Source organism: Phyllopteryx taeniolatus, chromosome 5 (assembly GCF_024500385.1).
Source record: "Phyllopteryx taeniolatus isolate TA_2022b chromosome 5, UOR_Ptae_1.2, whole genome shotgun sequence".
NCBI classification, from domain to species: domain Eukaryota; kingdom Metazoa; phylum Chordata; class Actinopteri; order Syngnathiformes; family Syngnathidae; genus Phyllopteryx; species Phyllopteryx taeniolatus.
The window spans coordinates 23,709,498-23,729,084 of record NC_084506.1 but is presented as its reverse complement, the minus strand read 5'-3'; the positions used below and the strand labels follow the sequence as shown (position 1 = coordinate 23,729,084).

The 19,587-nt window shown below is 40.6% G+C and overlaps 1 protein-coding gene across 6 annotated transcripts in view; it reads left to right on the top strand.

Moving 5' to 3' along the window:
* lrrk2 (leucine-rich repeat kinase 2) overlaps window positions 1–19,587 on the top strand; it is a 53,318-nt gene that overhangs the window by 15,187 nt on the left and 18,544 nt on the right. For all 6 annotated transcript variants that reach the window (XR_009788620.1, XR_009788621.1, XM_061773963.1 and 3 more), the window contains exons 12-35: window positions 88–342; window positions 427–554; window positions 2,103–2,247; window positions 2,316–2,455; window positions 2,779–2,910; window positions 2,999–3,169; window positions 3,340–3,604; window positions 4,105–4,290; window positions 4,351–4,463; window positions 5,943–6,006; window positions 6,092–6,291; window positions 7,245–7,495; window positions 7,575–7,726; window positions 7,802–7,895; window positions 8,926–9,112; window positions 9,192–9,373; window positions 10,934–11,163; window positions 12,896–13,023; window positions 14,434–14,652; window positions 14,727–14,928; window positions 16,138–16,226; window positions 16,852–17,030; window positions 18,339–18,493; window positions 18,574–18,720. Coding sequence is in view for 4 of the 6 variants with exons in the window: in XM_061773963.1 (XP_061629947.1) it covers window positions 88–342; window positions 427–554; window positions 2,103–2,247; window positions 2,316–2,455; window positions 2,779–2,910; window positions 2,999–3,169; window positions 3,340–3,604; window positions 4,105–4,290; window positions 4,351–4,463; window positions 5,943–6,006; window positions 6,092–6,291; window positions 7,245–7,495; window positions 7,575–7,726; window positions 7,802–7,895; window positions 8,926–9,112; window positions 9,192–9,373; window positions 10,934–11,163; window positions 12,896–13,023; window positions 14,434–14,652; window positions 14,727–14,928; window positions 16,138–16,226; window positions 16,852–17,030; window positions 18,339–18,493; window positions 18,574–18,720 (4,014 nt within the window). In the remaining 2 variants the exon portion in view is untranslated. The remainder of the gene's footprint in view (window positions 1–87; window positions 343–426; window positions 555–2,102; window positions 2,248–2,315; window positions 2,456–2,778; window positions 2,911–2,998; window positions 3,170–3,339; window positions 3,605–4,104; window positions 4,291–4,350; window positions 4,464–5,942; window positions 6,007–6,091; window positions 6,292–7,244; window positions 7,496–7,574; window positions 7,727–7,801; window positions 7,896–8,925; window positions 9,113–9,191; window positions 9,374–10,933; window positions 11,164–12,895; window positions 13,024–14,433; window positions 14,653–14,726; window positions 14,929–16,137; window positions 16,227–16,851; window positions 17,031–18,338; window positions 18,494–18,573; window positions 18,721–19,587) is intronic.

Sequence of the window (19,587 nt, the reverse complement as noted above, 5' to 3'; positions counted from 1 at the left end):
TCATTCATTGGGATTCTTATTTTGTAAACATACCACTGTGTGATGCACAAAGGATCATTAAAGGGTTTTCTCATGTTGATGTCATAGCTAAGATGCGCTCCATGCTGCTGTCCAGTGGCCTCCACGTCAACGTTGTGGAGATGATGAAGAGGCACCCGGCCTCGGTCCAGGTATCGGTCAGCGCCTGCCACCTTCTCACCCTCCTCTTCCGGGGTAGGACAGCCGGCCTGGACGAGCTCAACATGGCTATGGGTCAGATCCTAAACGTCATGAAAGTCCACAACTTCCAGCCAGAGGTTCAGCTGGAGGCTCTGTGGGCCAGTCTGGTCTTCCTCTGTCCAGGTACGATCCGGTTGGTAGACCTGAAGCCAAAATGCTCATCCCGAGTGATTAGTCGTTACCATGTGGCGTGCTGAACATTCCCAGACCGGAGCTTACGGGAGCACGGGACCTCGGTGGCTGACCCTGACATGGTTGACGTGTCCCTAAAGGTCCTGAAGAACCAGTGTGTGGTAGAGGGAGCACATGCCGTCTACCTGGAGGTCCTCAACAGGGTACGAATGCTGCAGTGTCATGGCTGCCTGGTACAATTATATCACATTTCTTGCCACAAATGGCTGAAAACAGGGGAAAAGGATGGTGGTGCACCAGTTTCACCACAAGGGTTGTGCGAGATTAAAAACATGAAATGTGTAATGATGGTCTGGTATTATTAATTACACATTTATAGTCAAAATTGACAAAAAACGAGGAAATTTATATGTGGGTCTTAAAGTTGATGGTGGTGTACCACTTTCACTCCAATGGGTGCTCGATCGCCCTGTTGGAGGTGCGTATAATTAAAAGTGTAATGGTGGTCTGGTATAGTGATTAAACCTTTAAAGACAAAATCGCCTGAAAACGGGGGAAATTGATAAGCGGGTCACATAAAGTTGGTAAAGGGTATGCAAGCCCCCTGTAGAAGGCACGCGGAATTAAAAGTGTAATGGTATAATAATAACACATTTATCGCCAAACCTGTTGGGGGAAATTGATAGGTGGAACTCATGAAGTTGATGATGGTGTACCACTTTCACTCCAGGGGGTGCTGCAGCACCCCTTAGGAGGTGTGTGAGATTAAAGTACATTGACATGCTCGTAGAGTAATAACACATTTATGGGCAAACAGGCTGAAAACAGTGAAATTCATCGGCAAGAGACAAAGTTAATAGTAGTGCACTAGCCCCCTCTTGGAGGTGTGCAAGATTAAAAGCGTAATCGATGTCTGATATAGTAACACATTTTTAGGCAAAAACTGTCTGAAAACAAAGAAATTGATAGGTGGGACCAGTGGTGGCTGGTCAGTAGAGGGAGCTAGGGCGCCACACCACCACTGCCAGTGGTCACCACATTACGTTTCTTGGAAACAAAAAAATACAAATAAAAATATTGGTAATAAAACAAATTTCAATCTATCCATCCATCCATTTTCCGTACCTCTTGTCCTCACTAGTCGTGGGCGTGCCGGAGCCTATCCCAGCTATCTTTGGGGGAGAGGCAGGATACACCCTGAACTGGTCGCCAGCCAATCGCAGGGCACATATAAACAAACAACCATTTGCACTCACATTCACACCTTTGGGCAATTTAGAGTCTTCAATTAACCTATCATGCATGTTTTTGGGATGTGGGAGGAAACCGGAGTGCCAAGAGAAAACCAACGCAGGAACGGGGAGAACATGCAAACTCCACACAGGCGAGGCCGGATTTGAACTCAGAACTGTGAGGCGGATGTGCTAACCAGCTGTTCACCATGCCGCGTTGAGCAGGATAAAAAGTATATAGTTAATGATGCGTAAAGTTGTTCCGTTCATCTCTGTGGTCTGAAATCATGCATGGTCAAGGAATGAATAAAATCTTATCTCAAGGCTCCACTGAATAGCCAAAACTAGCTAAAAACTGTAAAATAGATAAGTGGGAGTTGATGATGGTCCACGTTTCACCCCAGGCTGTGCAAAAGTACCCTCTGGAATGTGTCCCAACACTTTCGTCCTCATAATCTTCCTATTTTCTATTGTAATCCAGACTAATGTTTTTTTTTTCGTGTGTGTCTGTTTGTGAAGTTCATCAGGTGTCCAACCATCCAGGTGTGCGGCCTGAAGGTGCTCTCCACCCTGGCTGACTGCTCAGGTGCAGTGGACCTGCTCTGCCAACAGGGGGCCATCGACACGGTGCTCCACACGCTACAAATGTTCCCGCAGGATCGAGGTGCCCTCATAAAATTCTTGGTCCCCAGAAAAATCAAATCAATAAAAATTCAAATCAACATCTTGCAGAAATTCATTATTGGGGTCTGACCCTGCTCAGTCACCTGGTATCCAAGAAGAAGCTCTCCAGGATGATTGTTCCCGTCCTGGCCTCGGTCCTGGTGGCCTCCCTGAGCCAGCACAAGGAGGATTATGATTTACTGCTCAAGGTATTTAACATCATTTGTGGCTCAGATTTTCTCATACATCACAGGTTTTTCAATTAATTATTAGATCAGCGTCAGATCTGTTATAATAATATTAATTGCATAGTATTAATAGGCAAACGTAAACATCAACGAAAATTGGGTCAACATCAAAGAAAATGTAGTAAAGGTCAAAGACCATTTAAGTAAATATCACAATTTGGGAAACATCAAAGTGACAACATTTAGTGCCTTTAGGAAACCTAACACATATAGGAGTATATTTGTCAGTTTTAAAATATAACCCAAAAAAATTGTTTTTACAGGCTTTTGTTGTGTCTCTGCAGTGTTTCCAGGTGGCGCTGAGGTTGCTGGACGCCTGTTCCGGATCAGCTGTGGAGTTGCAGAGGGAAGACTTTGACCGGCAGATATTCCAACTTCTCAGAGAGTCCGATATTCCCGAGCACTGCAAGAATCCAGTATGTCAAACCACACAGGAAATTGATTAGAGACTACATTTTGACAGTGAAAAGGACGCCCATCCTGTCCTTGTATGTGCATACTCAGTTGCGTCGGTCGGCGTGCTTGGCTCTGTCCAAGATGTGCGCCAACTCGGCGCTACACTACAGTATGCTGGAGAAGGCGTGCGAGGACGGAGACACTGTCATGGCGGAGTGTCTCATTGAGCTCGGAGCCGATGTCAACAAAAAGACCAAAACGGAGTCTCTCATCTACCAGGTAGGAACACCGTTTTTTTACAGCCAGTCATCAAGCTTCGCTGCCCACAAAAGACCAAACAATGAAGTCCCGTTTATACGTTGCAGACCCACCCGCTATAAGTGAAAATCTGCGATAGCGAGATCACAACTCTAACCCTGACCCTAGTTTCCACTGGGTCTGTGTTCCAGGTGTGCCGAAAGGGAGGCCCTTTAGAGCTCCTGGAGCTACTGTTGAGCCAAGGCGCCCACGAACAGCACCTCCGCCGGGCCCTGGCCGTCAGCGTGAAACGTGGCGACGGGCCGATGGTCATCCAGCTGCTGGGCCGCCTGGGCCTGGATCTCAACAACAATGCCCTGTGCCTTGGGGGTTTCCGTCTGGGCCGTCTAGACGCCGCCTGGCTTAGCCCCCTGCTGGCCCAGAGAGGCAGGGCGCATAGTCTGCGCTACAGCAACAGTGAGGAGGGTTGAACATCTTTTTTATCTTGATCTTAAACAAACAGGGTGTTGGCAGCCAAAATTTGAAGTACACACAAGCTTCAGTACACCTCCGCTAGATGGCGGCGAACAGCACAACATGCGCCCAGCATCCTGTCTCTCTCTCCCAATTTGACATCAGAGCATATTGAGTTACAAGGCCAGTCACAGAATGAATTAAACTTGTAAGTCAAGGTACCACTGTACTTGCTCATCTTATGAGACATCTCTGAAAAGCCAATATAGCAAAGGAGAAATCAAGCGCACTTGGTTACAAAAGAAACAATATTTACCTGTGAAATCGTCTGACACATTTTAAGTAGAAAAGAAAGCGGGAGCGTCTACCCAACTTGCGCAACACTGCTGTTCAAATAATAACAATTGTCATGTCAGAGGTTTAGGCCGAAATTAAGTGGTGGCTGATATCGCCAAATATTCCATGCAGGTAAAATCCGTGGATGTGTGCTCTTTTTCTTAAAGGTAAAGGAGCCAGCCTGGCGCGCTACATTCACTCCTTACAATGCTCCAGAACCCTGGGATGTCCTCTTAGGTCTCTGGGGGACCCCTGTCTGACGTCTGGATACATCTCTGACAAGAGCGACGACTCCAACTTCAGCTTCCTCTCCCTGGACGAAGGCCTCTTCCTCGACGACATGGAGAGTGACGGTGAGGATGCCATTCATTCACACCAATGTGATGTGTTGTTGATCATTTTCCATTGATTAGGGAGCGATTCACTGACGTGGGCCTCCCTGAAGCCTCGCAACAACTCCACAGAGGAGCTGAGGGGTGGCTCATCCAAGAGGAACCACGAACGCCGCAGACATGCCAGCGCGGAGGTACTTGAAATATGACAGTCATCCCCCACTATATCAAGGATTTTTCATTTTTTTGGGGTGTGGGGGTGTTTAGAAGATTTTTCACGTTGAAATTTGCATTTTTCGGTGCTAAATTAAACTCAGTCACTTCTGTGTTCGTTTATATTCGTCAACTAGAATCCAACCGTTTCCTGCCACTAATGTATATTCACCAAGGAGGTTTTTCAGTGGGTAGGTGTAAAAGGGTGTCTCACCCAGCTTGTCTGTCAAATTCAGGTTTGTAAACCACCGTAATGACTAACAGATCCCTGTAGGTGGAAGGATTGCATCGCTTTGGATATGAGATCAGCACAGCTTTTGAGTAGAAAATAAAGATTAGGCGATGAATCTCGGCTTGTCTCGTTGATTATGAGGGAGAGAAATGCCAGCAGTTTCGAAGTTGGACAAGTTTAGCCATCTGACACTCGAACAGAGTATATATATCTATATGTATATATAAACAGTATGCGTCACGGGAGGTAGTAAAAAGTATGTGTTGCGACAGTGAGAAAAGATGATGCACTGTCTGAAGTAAATGACAAACACTGCAAAAAAGCCACTGATCTTCAACTTGAGCCATGCGGTGAGTTAGCGTCGCTCACGGCGCATTCCATAGATGTATATCTGTAAATCTATTCTTATCTATTTTGGCATCAAAAGCCGTTTTTCAGTCTTGTTTTTGTTGCTTTATAGTTTGAGGTGTCAAAAAAGCAAAAATAATGTTAGTGTCAAAGTCACTGGTCTGCTTGACATGTTTCTTTTTATAAAAATCCCATTTTCTCTGCTTTCTGATCATCAAGCAGTGTTTTTGGTGAAACCAACCCATGTTCTACTACTGATTACTAAAGAACAGAAAAAGCTAGAAACCAACTTTTTTTCTGTTGTAAGAAGAGAGTCTGCGCTTTTCCTTTGGTAGGTTTGTTGCTTACATTGTCACAGAATATTATATGGGTCTTGAAAGATCAGTCAAACTGCTCTTTAACGACTGGCAATATCGGGAAATCTACTTTGAAAACGACTGGCAGTGACTGAGTTAATAATAAAATGTATTGTACTTTTTGTACAATTTTTATTGTGTGGAAATATGTTTGCAATGTGTTTAAAAAACCGTGTTTGGATAACTTTTTAATGTGAGTACTGCATGCGATATGGGTATTTTAAGGCTTAAGCTATACAAAATGTTTTTATTTTTCATTCCATTATTATTACATATATATTTTCAATGCATTTTTATACTCAGAATTGTTTTCATTGTGTTAAAAAGATGGGTCAAATGTGTTTAAAGTCTGTGGGAGTGGTATTGTAAGGTTTAAATTGTATTTTAAAAAACAGATTTTTATATGAGTTCTCAAACTAGCAGATTTTCATCGTGGGTGGATCTGGAGTATAACTCCCTGCATAATTTTTCTTCATAGTTTAACATTCTGACAATGTTAAACTTTTTTTTTTTCACCCCCCCAGAGTTGTCCAATAGACAGCGAACACCATGAGCAAGCACACAGACGATATGGAAGACACCAAAAAAGTATTTGTACAGATGTTTCATCAACTAGTCACCAATGCATGCATGGTTTCAAAACGCTATTTGAATAGGATATTTTAATTTCCAGCGTTGGGGTCTCTGGAGAGCTCGTCGGCACTTCCTAAGGAGAAGGAGAGTAGGATCCGCTTGCTGGACTTGTCGGGGAATGAGCTGGACTGCGTGTCGTGCCTGATGGACCATGGGCCAGTTCAGCAGCAGCTGGCTCACCTCCTGAGACTCGACCTGAGCCACAACGTCCTGCTGGAGTTCCCTCCTGCGCTCTGTCAGGTGCCAATAAGACTCAGTGCTCAAGCTGCTAAGATCATTTCTAGGAGTCCTTCAAAGACAAACCACACCACAATAAAATTTGGACAAAATTAGAGCTACCTATACTAGACAGACGGGCAACGTTGTGAAATATTTGAGTTTTTGTCAAATTTTGGCGGCAAAGTTTGGTGACTTTGATATCTGTTCTGGGTACACGACTCAAAAATTTGAGGAAGTTTCAACCACCAAAGCTATTTTTACTTAGCAACATGAACTGTGGTCGGTAGACATGTGTCAACTATCATGAGTAGACTCACAATAAAGTCTCAGGAAGCCATGCTCGAAAATTACCAGGAAGTCTGCCATTTTGGTTTGAAGCAGCCAGTTGAGCGAAATTTTCCAGGAGTCCTTCAAAACGGAACTTTTCCTAGAGATTTTTGTCCGAAAATTATACGTGACATATGGGTAACTCTAAATTTGGATTTTTGTCTTTTTGAGTGGGCGGAGCATGGCAGTGAAATTTGATGACTCGTCATTGGTTCAGTAGTGCACCCGAGAATTTGTAAATAAAAAAAAATAAAATAAAAAATTTGCCCCCAAAGCTTAGCAAAAGGCAATTTAGTAGGCTTCTGTATCATGAGTAAACCCACATGAAAGTCTCAAAAAGCAATGCCCGAAAACACACAGGAAGTCTGCCTATTTTGATTTGAAGCAGCCATTTTAGGCTCATTTTGGCCATTTCCAGGAGGTGCTTCAAAGACAAATGACTCCTAGAGATTTTTATCCAATTGCTACTAAATTTGAACGTCATAAAATAGACAGATGGATGACGCTAAACTACATTTGAGTTGTTGTCTTTGTACATGGGTGGGGGATGTCGACGCAGTTAGATGACTTGCCATAAAATACAAACTCTCAACAATTCAGCTCTACAACTTAAGATCTTGATCAAACGTCCTGTGTCTTTGGTGCAGAGTTTAAGCAGCCTTACCCAACTGGACCTGCAGGGCAACCAACTTCAGTCCCTTCCAGCACAGCTCCTGGCGCTGCCAGCGCTTGCGACTCTCAATGTGTCGCGCAACTGCATCGGCCCGCACCTCGCCTTAAACACGTCAGCCGCCTGTCTGTCACTGCGGCAGCTCAACTTGTCCTTCAACAAGCTGACCGCCTTCCCACGCCAGCTGGGCCGCGCCACCGAGCACCTGGAGGAGCTGCTCATGGAAGGGTAGGACCCTCCAGAGTGTTATGTGCTGACACACCTCTCTGATGGCAGAACGATGTTGACTCTTTGCTGCGATCTTCAGGAACAGCGTGGCCGAGCTCTGCACACCCCCGCCACACCTCCCCGAGATCAAACTGCTGGATGTAAGCAAGAATGACATGACGGACATCTTTCCCAACTTCCTGATGGGCTGCCCAAAGCTGGAGGTCTTCAATGCCTCCTCCAACAAAATAGGTGAGAGACTGGATGTGAAAACACAACATTAGGTACTGCTCTTCTGTCTTTTACGGAACTAGTTATCGCCTCCAGGTTTCCTGGCACAGCTGCCGTCAAAGCTCACCACCCTGAAACTTGCCAACAACAATTTTACTGCCGTGTCTGATGCCATACTCTGTCTACCTAAGTGAGTGTGAATGTACTGTAAATATTTTATTCATTAGTATTTTCCTTTGCAAGTTTTTCCTCTTTAATCCTGTTTAAGGTCATTTATGCAAGTAGGCGCAAACGTACAGGCCATACGGGTACAAAGGAAAATGTTATCTTATTTTGTTTTTAAATGTATTTATTTTTTATGCAAACTGAGGTTAGGTGGATGTTGATGTTTAATTTATTTGAATTATGTTTTCATTCCTTATTATTTTTACCTATTTTATTTAAAATAAGTAAAAAATAAGTTGAAAATATTATGTATAGTGTTTTATTTTTACATTTGTGTAAATTATTTTGAATTAAATTGAATTTTTAATTTATTAAAATATTGCAAGCTCACCAAGGTGAGGGCAATGTTCAACATTATTTTAAATATTTACTTATTTTTTACATTAAAAAGATAAGTTACAATAAGTGGATTATTTTTTTATGTTTATCTAAAATGCTATTGTAATTTTATTTTTTAAATAAAAAATGCAGTTTAAAATAATTATATGTACAGTATTTTCTGTTTGTTTTGACTTTTATTTTGGATTTAAAATGATTAAATACATTCTCACCAAGGTGAGCTGAATGTGCAGGAGCATTTTATTTGATTTGTTTTACAATTTTCAGTGACATTTTTTCATGTTTAACGTTTAATTTTTCATTTCATTTTACCTTCAAAATGTTGGGACTACAATATCCATTCCAGATTGAAAATAAAAAAAATTGTTTTTATTGTTACTTAATTCTATTCTTTTATATATTTGTTTGTTTTAATTATTTGTTTATTTCTCCTAGTTTTATTTGTTTTTATTTAATTCACATTTTTTTATTTTGTGATAATTATTTAATTTACATTGTCTTTATTTTTATCTTTTTAATTTACTGTTTTATTTCATTTATGTATTTGTCTTTTTTAATCATTATTATTATTATATTTTAGGTCAAAGAGTACGAATATGCTGCAAATATTTTATTCCCTGTTGTGAAATAATTATTGTCATGCTTTTTTTCCACAGCTTGAGATCGGTGGACATGAGGACCAATCGCATCGCTGTGTTGCCGGGCCCGGCCTCGTGGGCGTCCAGTAACCTGCGCGAGCTGATGTTCAGCCACAACATCATCACCACTCTGGATTTAAGTGGGCCCGTCCACAAGTGGACCCGACTGGAGAAGCTACACTTGAGCAACAACAAGCTCACTGAGGTGAGGTGGACATTGGACAGCTGTAGCAGCAGAACTAAAAGATCTAAAAATGATGATGTCATGTACATCGGGATGTCAGATTCCGCCGCAGGTCGGTCTGCTGGAGGGTCTCACTTCCCTGGACATGAGTCGCAATGCCGGCCTGCGCTCCTTCCCCGATGAGATGGGCAGGCTGAGCCGACTGTGGGACCTCCCGTTGGACGGACTACGACTCCAGCTGGACCTCAAACTGATCGGAAGCAAGACCAAAGACATTGTCAGGTAGGAGCTATGCTCGCATATACTGTAGACTCAAGTATTTGGAAAGGGAGTGAAAAGTGACATTTTCAGGGGCTCTTCTTCCAGACCCAACCCATCCAAGTAGTAGTATTATTTTGTATGTTTTATGTTTACCTTTTATGTAACATGTATATATACAATTTTATTTCTTTGTCTATTTTTTCATAAAATTATGCATTCTGGTTCATTCAATATACAGTATATATTTTATTTTGTTTTTTAATTCATTATTTTTCTTTTTTGTTTATTATTAGGCGGCACGGTGACCAACTGGTTTGCATATCTGCCTCACAGTTCTTAGGACCGGGGTTCAAATCCTGGCCCCGCCTGTGGGCAGTTTCTCCCCGTACCTGTGTGGGTTTTCTCCGGGTACTCCGGTTTCCTCCCACATCCCAAAAACAAGCGTGGTAGGTTGATTGAAGACTCTAAATTGCCCGTAGGTGTGAATGTGAGTGTCAATGGTTGTTTGTTTATTTGTGCCCTGCAATTGGCTGGCGACCAGTTCAGGGTATACCCTGCCTCTCACCCGAAGATAGCTGGGATTGGCTCCAGCACACCCTCGACCCTAGTGAGGATAAGCGATACAGAAAATGGATGGATGGATGTTTATTAATCTTTTTTGATCATTTGTTCAGATTTTGTATTTTTGTTTTACATTTATAAATATTATATTAGTTTTTGTTTATTATTTATTACACTTTTAATTCTTGTTACATTTTATTTTGTATATATTGTTTTAGGGTTTTAAGTGTACTTTCAATGTTTTTGGATATTTTTTTCATTTTGATGTCTTGTCTTTTTAATGACAGATTTTTTTTTTTAGGTTTTATTTTCTAAACTGTAAACCCTGGATCTCTTCCTGCCTTTTTTGCCTGTTTAATTCCTGTTTGATTTTGATTTTTTGATTTCTTGCACATAGTGTTTCTTCACATAGGTATTCACAATTTGATACGCACAAATTCACCTATTTACAGGTTTTTTTTTTTTTTTTTACCAATCCTCTACAATTATCTATCCATCCATTTTCCATACCGCTTATCCTCACTTGGGTCACAGGCGTGCTGGAGCCCATCCCAGCTATCTTCGTGTGAGAGGCGATGCATGTTTTTGGGACGTGGGAGGAAACCAGAGTACCCAGAGAAAACCCACGCAGGCGCGGGGAGAATATCCAAACTCCACACAGGCGAGGCCGGATTTGAACCCGGGTCTCAGAATTGTGAGGCAGATGTGCTAACCAATTGCTCACCGTGCCGCCGTCCTTTACAATTATTTGGTGAAAAACGCGTCTATAAACTGTTCTTGTGCTCTTTCTGAAGCATCTTACGATGCCACAAGGTGGCGCTAAAGCCTCTGTCTAATAGAAAAGTATTGCTTTAGTGCCATCCTGTGGCATCTAAGGGCAACTACATGTGTAATCCTTTTTTAGGGGTGCATCAATTGCGGTTTTTACAATTCGTGGGGGATACCTGTATATGTGGGTCCCATTACAAGTGAAAGATGGAAAGAAATCTGAATTTAAAGATGTTCTTCCTCTTGGTCCAGGTTTCTGCAGCAGCGTCTGAAGAAAGCCGTTCCATACTACCGAATGAAGCTCATTGTGGTGGGGAACGCCGGCAGCGGAAAGAGCAGCCTTGTCCAGAAGCTGATGAAGATCAAGCTTTCGCAACAGGCCTCTTCCAGGCGGATGGCTGGTGCCATTGTGGACGTACGCGACTGGACCATCAGGGAGCGGGACAAGAAGAAGATGGTGCTGAACGTCTGGGACTTCTCAGGTGGGTCTAGTGTCGTGGTGGCCGGTCAGGGCCTGCGAGGCTTTTTCTGCTGGCCCAAACACTATCAGAAGCACTGAGCTATTTTTATAACCCAAATTGTAGTATTTGTTCCATGAAATCGTATTACGTAATTTATTCCCAAGAGTCTCTTGGCTTCATTCCGTAGCGTTTCTCTTGGCTGCGTTGCTTCCAGTAAGTGTGTGTGGTGGATGTTAGGTTTTTTGGTCCCATCAAAATTCAGCCTCCTATGTGTTGCCATGTCAATTTGATCTGACCAGTGCCGTCAGAATTAGCAGTGTCGGACGATGTAACTTTAGTATATAGTGGTTCCTTCACTTACAAGTACTTCATCCTGTGACCACGCTCGTAACTCAATTAATCTTTCCCCATTAAAATGAATACAAATACCATGAATCTGTTTCAGCGCCTCTAAAAACACGTACAGTGTTTTTAATTACAAATAAATTGCACTCTAAAGTAATGTGCATTTTAAAAACATACAGTACATAATTTAATAGACTGAAAGAATCAAACAGTTTGTGTATCATGATAATTCAATGGGCATTGTGCTGCTCATTCTGATGTTTATGCCTTGGCCAGCTGAGGGCACTATAACACATACAGATATAGAAGAAGAAGAATCACCTTTTATTGTCATGAACATGCACACGAAATTTGTTCTCTGCATTTAACCCATCACAGTGAACACATACACATGTTAGTGGAGCACACTGGAGCAGGGGGCAGCTGAAGCGCCCGGGGATCATTTCGGGGTATCAGTGTCTTGCTCAAGGACACCACAGTCGTGAGTCCGGGGGATGTTGGCGGATGGTCCAGTCGGGGTCTTGAACCTAGGTCCCCCACGGTGGCAGGCGATGACCTTAAGCATTGGGCCACGGCTGCCCCAAAATCATTGTGTCAGAAGTGGGATTCGAACCCACTGCGACCTGAACGCAGCGCCTTAGACCGCTTGGCCATCCTGACTGTGTACAGGTAGATTAGATTAGAAGAGAGACTGTATTTCACAGAAGATAAAGAATTCTCTGTCTGCATGTATTGCTACTGCTCGTTTAAATACAAGTTCTTTAAAAACTGCTAATTTTAATTTCAACTGCGAGTCGCAATAGACAACTTGAAGTGAGAATTGTTCACAATCTGCCAAACTACTGCTTTTGAAATTCCCTGCCGCCATAGTTAGCACTTGTACCTCAAATTTTGTACCTCACAACTCAAGACAAAAAAAATCGGATGAGCTACGGCTCTAATCTCGAAAAACTGGTCAGTCAGGTCACAGGTAAGTGGCGGTACCACTCTATTAGCAATTGGACTGTATTAAGCATTTTTCCATCCTCTGATTGGTTGGTCAGATCAAAACGTGTCACAGCCAACTTCTTTTAGAAAAACATGTCTGTAGCGATCTGCACAAATGAATACACGATCAGCATGTCTGGTTTTATTTCTCTGTATTTTGCTGACATTTTTTTCACTTTTGTCATGTTATTAGATGAATATTGTATGTACATATCGATGTACTGGCACAGTTGCCACCTGTTTTATTGCATTTTTGTATAGGATCGACGCTTTCAATAATTGTGACGTGATAGCGGTGGTATTAGGAGACGGATTACCGGTAAATCCCTAATAAAGGCCCAGGTATTAAATGCACAGCAAGCCACTGATGAAAGGCCACTGGTCAACAGGCATTTTGGTTTGATGACTGCGCCACCCTTAGGTGGCGATGAGCTGTGCGGCTCGCAGCCTCACTTCCTGTCCTCCAGAGCTCTCTACCTGGTGGTGCACGACATGAGCAGAGGAGCTCAGCAGCTGGATGCGCTCAAGCCCTGGCTCTTCAATATCAAGGTAGCTAGAATAAAGTAAAACCACTAACTCATAACCTACTAACTTAACTCTTAACACCAACATGAATGCCAGCTGTAACCCTAATTACAGTTTTGATACAAAACATACCCGCTGACCCTAACCTTACCTCAATCCAAATGCTAACTCCAGCCCCAGCCCACTAATCTTCACCTAACCGAAATACAAAACGCTAACTCCAACCATAACCCACTAACCCTAATCGAACCTAACCCCCAAAAAGAACGCCAACCCTAACCTAACCCTGATTTCAGTTCTAACCCTTAACCTCAAATCCTAGACCCAATTTAGCCCACTAACCCTAAGACAAATCTTAACCATAAAACCTAACCTCACCCCCAACACAAATCCCAACCCAAACCTACGACCCCCTAAACCTAACCTGTACCCATTAGCTATAAAATAACCTAACCTTAACCCCAACACGAATGCTAACCCTGACCTAGCCCTAATTTCAGCTCTAAACCTAATTCTAATGCTACATTTACATTATGTTCACGGCGGCCACAGCAGCCCCTTTTCATGCCATTACGGGCAAAATGGGATAGTGCGAGTGTGAAACCCTAGTAAAACGAGGTGCATGCAACTATGCCTGACAGTACGTAATAGGGCGTAACATAACTTGGACGCGGTCCGTAGTGTGACAGGAAGCATCTCACACTTGCCGCCACAACTCTTCTGAAGCCAAGACGAGAGAGAGAGAGAGATACATTTATGGCTATGCTTACACACTGTAATCTGCATGTGAATAACAGACTCTCTTGTACAAAAGATTAGTGAATTAGGTGCTGACAGGAAACTAATATTATTAAACATACTGTATATTGAGTGGCAGTTTACATGTACCCTCGCCTCACCCCCGTGCCCTGCTGCCAAGTCTGGAGCAGTGGTGCTACAAACCTGCTTGGCATCCGCGTTTGATCCGTAGAACGCCTTGACACAACGTGACAAACATGAGGATCTCTGGCAGAACATGATAGGTAGTAAACCCCTAGACCGAAACGTAGCACCCCTGTCCCCCCACGGCGTGTCATGGATGCCGTGATCGACCCTGAAAATTGCCAAAATCCCCGGCGCACCACAGGAACATAGTGTAAACACAGCCTAACGTAATGTAATCTCACTCAATCCTAACTGAAACCTATTTTACTACTAACCCAATCTTAACCTAGCCCACTAACCTCAAACCTTGATGTGAGTGTTTAGTGTGTGTGTGTGCGTGTGTACGTGTGTTTGTGTGCGTGCGTGTGTGTGTGCGTGTGCGTAAATAAACCTAACACCAATCCCAAACTGAACCCTAAACCATAACGTTAATCCCAACCAAAAAAGCAACCGAACCTAACCCAGTATATTGAAATAGTAGTAGCTCAAATGTCTTTCATCCTCTTGAAGGCCGTGGCTCCGCTCTCTCCGGTCATCCTGGTGGGAACTCACCTGGATGTGAGCGACGACACGGCGTTCCAGACCTGCTTCACCAAGATCCGCGAGGAGCTGCTCAGCCACCAGGGCTTCCCAACCATCCAAGAGTACTTCACGATGTCGGCCTACGAGGACTCGGACGCTGTCGTGCGGCTGCGCAAAGCCATTGCCAAGGAGGCCACAGAATTCAAGGTGTCTCGACGTCGGCGTCATTCCATTCGAATCCGCTTTCCTCACCTCCTAACCCCTCTCCTTCCGTCCGGCAGATCCAAGGTCAGCCCGTGATGGGCCAGCTGGTTCCCGACAGCTATGTGGAGCTGGAGCGCAAGCTTCTCCAGGAGAGGACCAGGGTTCCGACGGAGTTCCCTGTTCTCATGCGTCACCAGCTGCTGGAGCTTATCCAGGAAAGTCAGCTGCCATTGGAGGAGGCGGAGCTTCCCCATGCCATCCATTTCCTCAGCCAAGCCGGTCAGTATTACGATGCTAATAATTGGCAAATTAGTGCCTTCTAACTGTAGGTTGTGGCACAACCAAATAAGTGGGTGCAGCAGGGGTGGGCAAACGTTTGTACTCAAGGGCCACATTTGATTTGTAACAGCAGACAGATGGGCTATCTCATTTCCTGCGGAAGGTGATTCAAATTAAAATGGGCATTTAAATATGTAAAATAGATAATTTCAATAGTAAAACAAAAATGTATTGTCTTTTTAGTTGTATTATTTATAATTAATTTAATTATACTTGATAAAGCAATTACTATATATAAGACCCCCAAAAATGTTACATGTAGTTTATATCAAACTGAGTATTTTACAATATTTGTTATTGTTTATTGAATTAGATGAATGAATAAAAAACAATTGTTTATGTGAGGTAAAAAAAAAAAGACAAAAAAAGATGTATGTAAAATATGTAAAATAATACAGTTTCGTAATGAAATAATTCATTTTCACATTTATATTATTTATAAGTAATTATTTTGAATTAATTATGCAAAATGTTACATTGACTGTATATGAGTCAACCAATTATTTAATTTGCTCAACCAATTATTTGATGATTAAACAAAAATAAAACTAATTTTGAAAATACTTTTTCTGCGATTGGCTGGCGACCGGTTGAGGGTGTACCCCATCTCCCCCCCGAAGATAGCTGGGATAGGCTCCAGCAGCCTGCGACCCTAGTGAGGATAAGCGGTAAAAGCAAATGGAAAATACTTTTTAAATACATTTTTACCTCATTTGTAGATGATGAAAAACATTATTAAATATCATAATAATATTCAACCAATTATTGAATACATTTACATTTCATGTATGTAAAATTTTCTTTTACATTTTTTAAAAATATTATTTACAATAAAGTAATCAACCAATTATTTAATTAAATAAATTAATTTAAAACATAAAGTCAAATGAATAATACATTTAAATTGACCAATTTTATGAAGCAACATCTAAATGAATGCAACACACATTACAGGACAGTTGATAATGTAAATGCTTGGTGGGCTGGAGCAAAGAACAGAAATGCACTTTGCCCATCCCCGGGTCAGATCAAGGTAGAGCATATGAATTAAAAACTGTAAAATAAAACCGTAGTCAAGATAAAATATTGTCAATCTATTCACATTGGAGCTTTTTGTTTGTTTGTTTATTTTTTTGTGCGTGTGTTCAGGGGTCTTGTTGCACTTTGACGATCCCACCCTCCAACTGCAGGACCTTTACTTCATCGATCCACAGTGGCTGTGCAATGTCCTCTCACAGGTTTTCCACAATTTTGTGCAGTTTTAGTCATGTAATGAAAAAATCTAGACGGGAAACAAAAAAAGAAGTCGTTTCTGCTTATTTTTATTAATTAACCTTAGATGGCAACCCAATTTTCCTCCAAATCTTTTTTTTTTTTTTTTTTTTAAATCCCCCAAAAAGATAAAATGTTGTTTTAATAATACAATTTATCCTAGCTTGTACCAAGATGTAAAATTAAGTTGTTTTTTTTAACCTATTATAATTTTCACCTATTTCGATCGGCAACAACATTTTCTCCAAACGTTGTTGTTGTTATTGCTGTTTTCGCTCTTTGTATTCATTAAATTTTGGGGGGAACTTAACCTTATTTTGAAACACAATTTTCCTCAAAGTATTTTTTTTTCATTTTAACTCCCCAAAAAAGAAACAAAACGACTTTTCATGGTGTTCGTATACAAGATTAAGCTTCGGTCCCAACAAGAATCCCATTGCAAAATTCTTTTCTCGTTAGCAGAGTCGCGATTCAGTTAACGCTGTGCTTTCAACTGATATGTTTGGAAAAGAATCCTATGCTTTGTGCATTTTAATGAGGAGTTGTCATCTGAAAGTGACACTCACACACTTATTGGGCGTTTCTTTGCAGAAATTGACCCTTACGTCATCCGTCCATCCCCGAGGAATAGTTCAGTGCTCAGCAGTGGAAAATTTTATGCTAGAGACCAAATGTTTCCCTGCCAGTCACACCATACACTACTTGAAACTGCTGCAGAAATTCCTGATTGCGCTGCCTTTTGGACACGACCAGCTGCTTGTGCCCAGCAGGTACGCACAATTAGATACACACCACTGGACATAACATTAGGTGCACCTGCAATGTCTAAAAAAAAAAAAACATACTTGAAGAATAAAGTCAAAGAATTACGAGAATACAGAATAAAATACTAATACCAATTAAAATATATGAAAATATTATTGGAAAATGATCAATGATTGATTTTGAAATCATTACAAACTAACAAAAAAAATTGTACAAAATAAAATTAACACAAACAATACTATAAAATAAAGTCAAAGAATTACAGGATAATGAAATAAATGCAATAATTTGAAAGTGATAATTCCAAAATAAAATAAATACAAGTAGTAAAGTAAAACAAAAAACATATTTTTTCTTTAGAAAACTCATACCAAGAATACAAAGACTGCAAAATTTAAAATAATTATACAAAAAAATAAAAACACAGCTATTAAACTACAGTATGTATAAAAAACAAGAAAACCATATTACTGGAATGCAAAATATCTAAAATAATAATTTTAAAAAAATATAAAGTAGCTTGTAAAATTATAAGAATATTTTATTAAAACCATTAAAACTAAACAATTAAAATTCTGACAGCACTACAATACAAAAATGGATCAAGGATTATAGGATCGCAAAATGAAAAATGTATTTTTTATAAATATTAAGGAATAATAAATAAATTCATCTAATAAAGGATTACAAATACACTTGTAATTTTTCAAGAAATAGTTAATACAAGACGATACAAATTACAAAATTTAAACAAAAAATAAATCTAATAAAGACAGTTATATAAAATGTTTAAGAAAATTGAAGCAAACTAATTACATGCCTACATAAAAGATTAAAATATTAAATAAAAATGATTAATCCAAATGAATAAAAAATAAAAATAATACAGACAATAAAGTGATATACACAAAATTGTTTTGGGAAATTGAAGAACAATTCTTGGAAGAATTAGCAACACATCTAAAATACATTTAAAAATAATAATTGATCTAAATAAATATAAAATAAAATAATACAGCTAATAAAGTTTACATTTATACAGGTACAAATATGAAAAACTAAAAGAATACAACATAATAAATTGTTAAAAAAAACATGCATTGCTAATAAAGTAAAAATAAATTAGCTTGACATTTATAAACAATACAATAAATATATCTAAAAGAATAATCTAGATAAATCTCCAATAATAATTACATTACAATTTCAGGAAAATGTAAACCACACCAAAAAAAACAACAACATTTTTTTTCCCCCCCCCTGCGTTATAAATACCTTTTTATATGATTTATAAATACAATGCCCCCCTCCAGTTTACCCAAAGACAAGCCGAGCATTGAGCTGCCTCACTGCGAGAACTCGGAGGTGATTGTGCGAGACTACGAAATGCCGTACTTCCCCGTGGACTTCTGGTCCCGACAGATCAGCCGCTTGCTGGAGGTCTCTGCTTACTTGCTCCACGGAAGAGGTAACGCGCGCTCGCCAATCACACATTTTACACCCCCCCCCCCCCTGTCGACTCATTCAATTCTGTGTGTGCTTTCCCAGAGAAAGCGTGTCCGCCTGAAAGAATTTGCTGGAACCGAGGCGTGTACCTGAGCTGGTCCCCGGAGGTCTACTGCCTGGTGGAGGCGGCGTCGCGGCAGGAAGACACCTCCAGCGTGCTCAAGATCACTGTGCCCTCCTCGCGCAAAGGTACAGTATACAGTGGACTTGTCACCAGCCAATCACATACAGTAGAAACAAGCCTTCACATTCACACCTAAGGACAATTTAGAGTCTTCAAAGAATTTGAATTGAATTTGGAATGTTGGAGGAAACCGGAATAACCAGAGAAAACATAAAACATGCAAACTCCACACACGAAGGCCGGATTCGAACCCACAACTTCAGGACTGTGGATGTGCTAATCACTGTGCTGCCATGATTGTTGATGTTGTTGTTGTTATCAACAAATGTTGTTCTTTTTATTTCTGAATAACATGTTTTTAACTTTAAGTGGCAACAGTTTTTTTGGTTTGTTTTTGTTTTCTTTTGAAAAAGCTCATCTTAGAGGATAGCAATATTTTCTCAAAATTGAGTGATTTTTATTTTTTGAGGGGGGAATACATTTAAAAAATAAAACTAAATTAAACTTGTCTGGCGATAAGATAATCTAAAGGAAATAACAACTCAGTATTGTCGTTGTTATTGTTATCAACCTTGCCCCTAATTTTCTTCAGATTTTGTGATATATTTTCAGAAAAACATTTTGTTATTGATTTTGTTATGACTGTTTTTGAGAAAATATAAAATAAATGTTCAGTGGCATCGAATAATTTTTGTGATTTTTGTTGTTGTTGTCTTAATAAAATTAAACTAATTTGAAATAATAATCTTAGGTGGCAATACGATTTCTCCAAGTTTAGTGATTTTTCATGAATTTATTTTACTTTTGGTGCAATTAACTGAAAGCGTTGCCCCCCCCCCCCACCCCACCCCTCCACACACACACAAATCATTTTCTGATTTTATACAATTAACGTTAGGGGGGAATAAGATTTTCTCTGAGTTTTTTTTTTT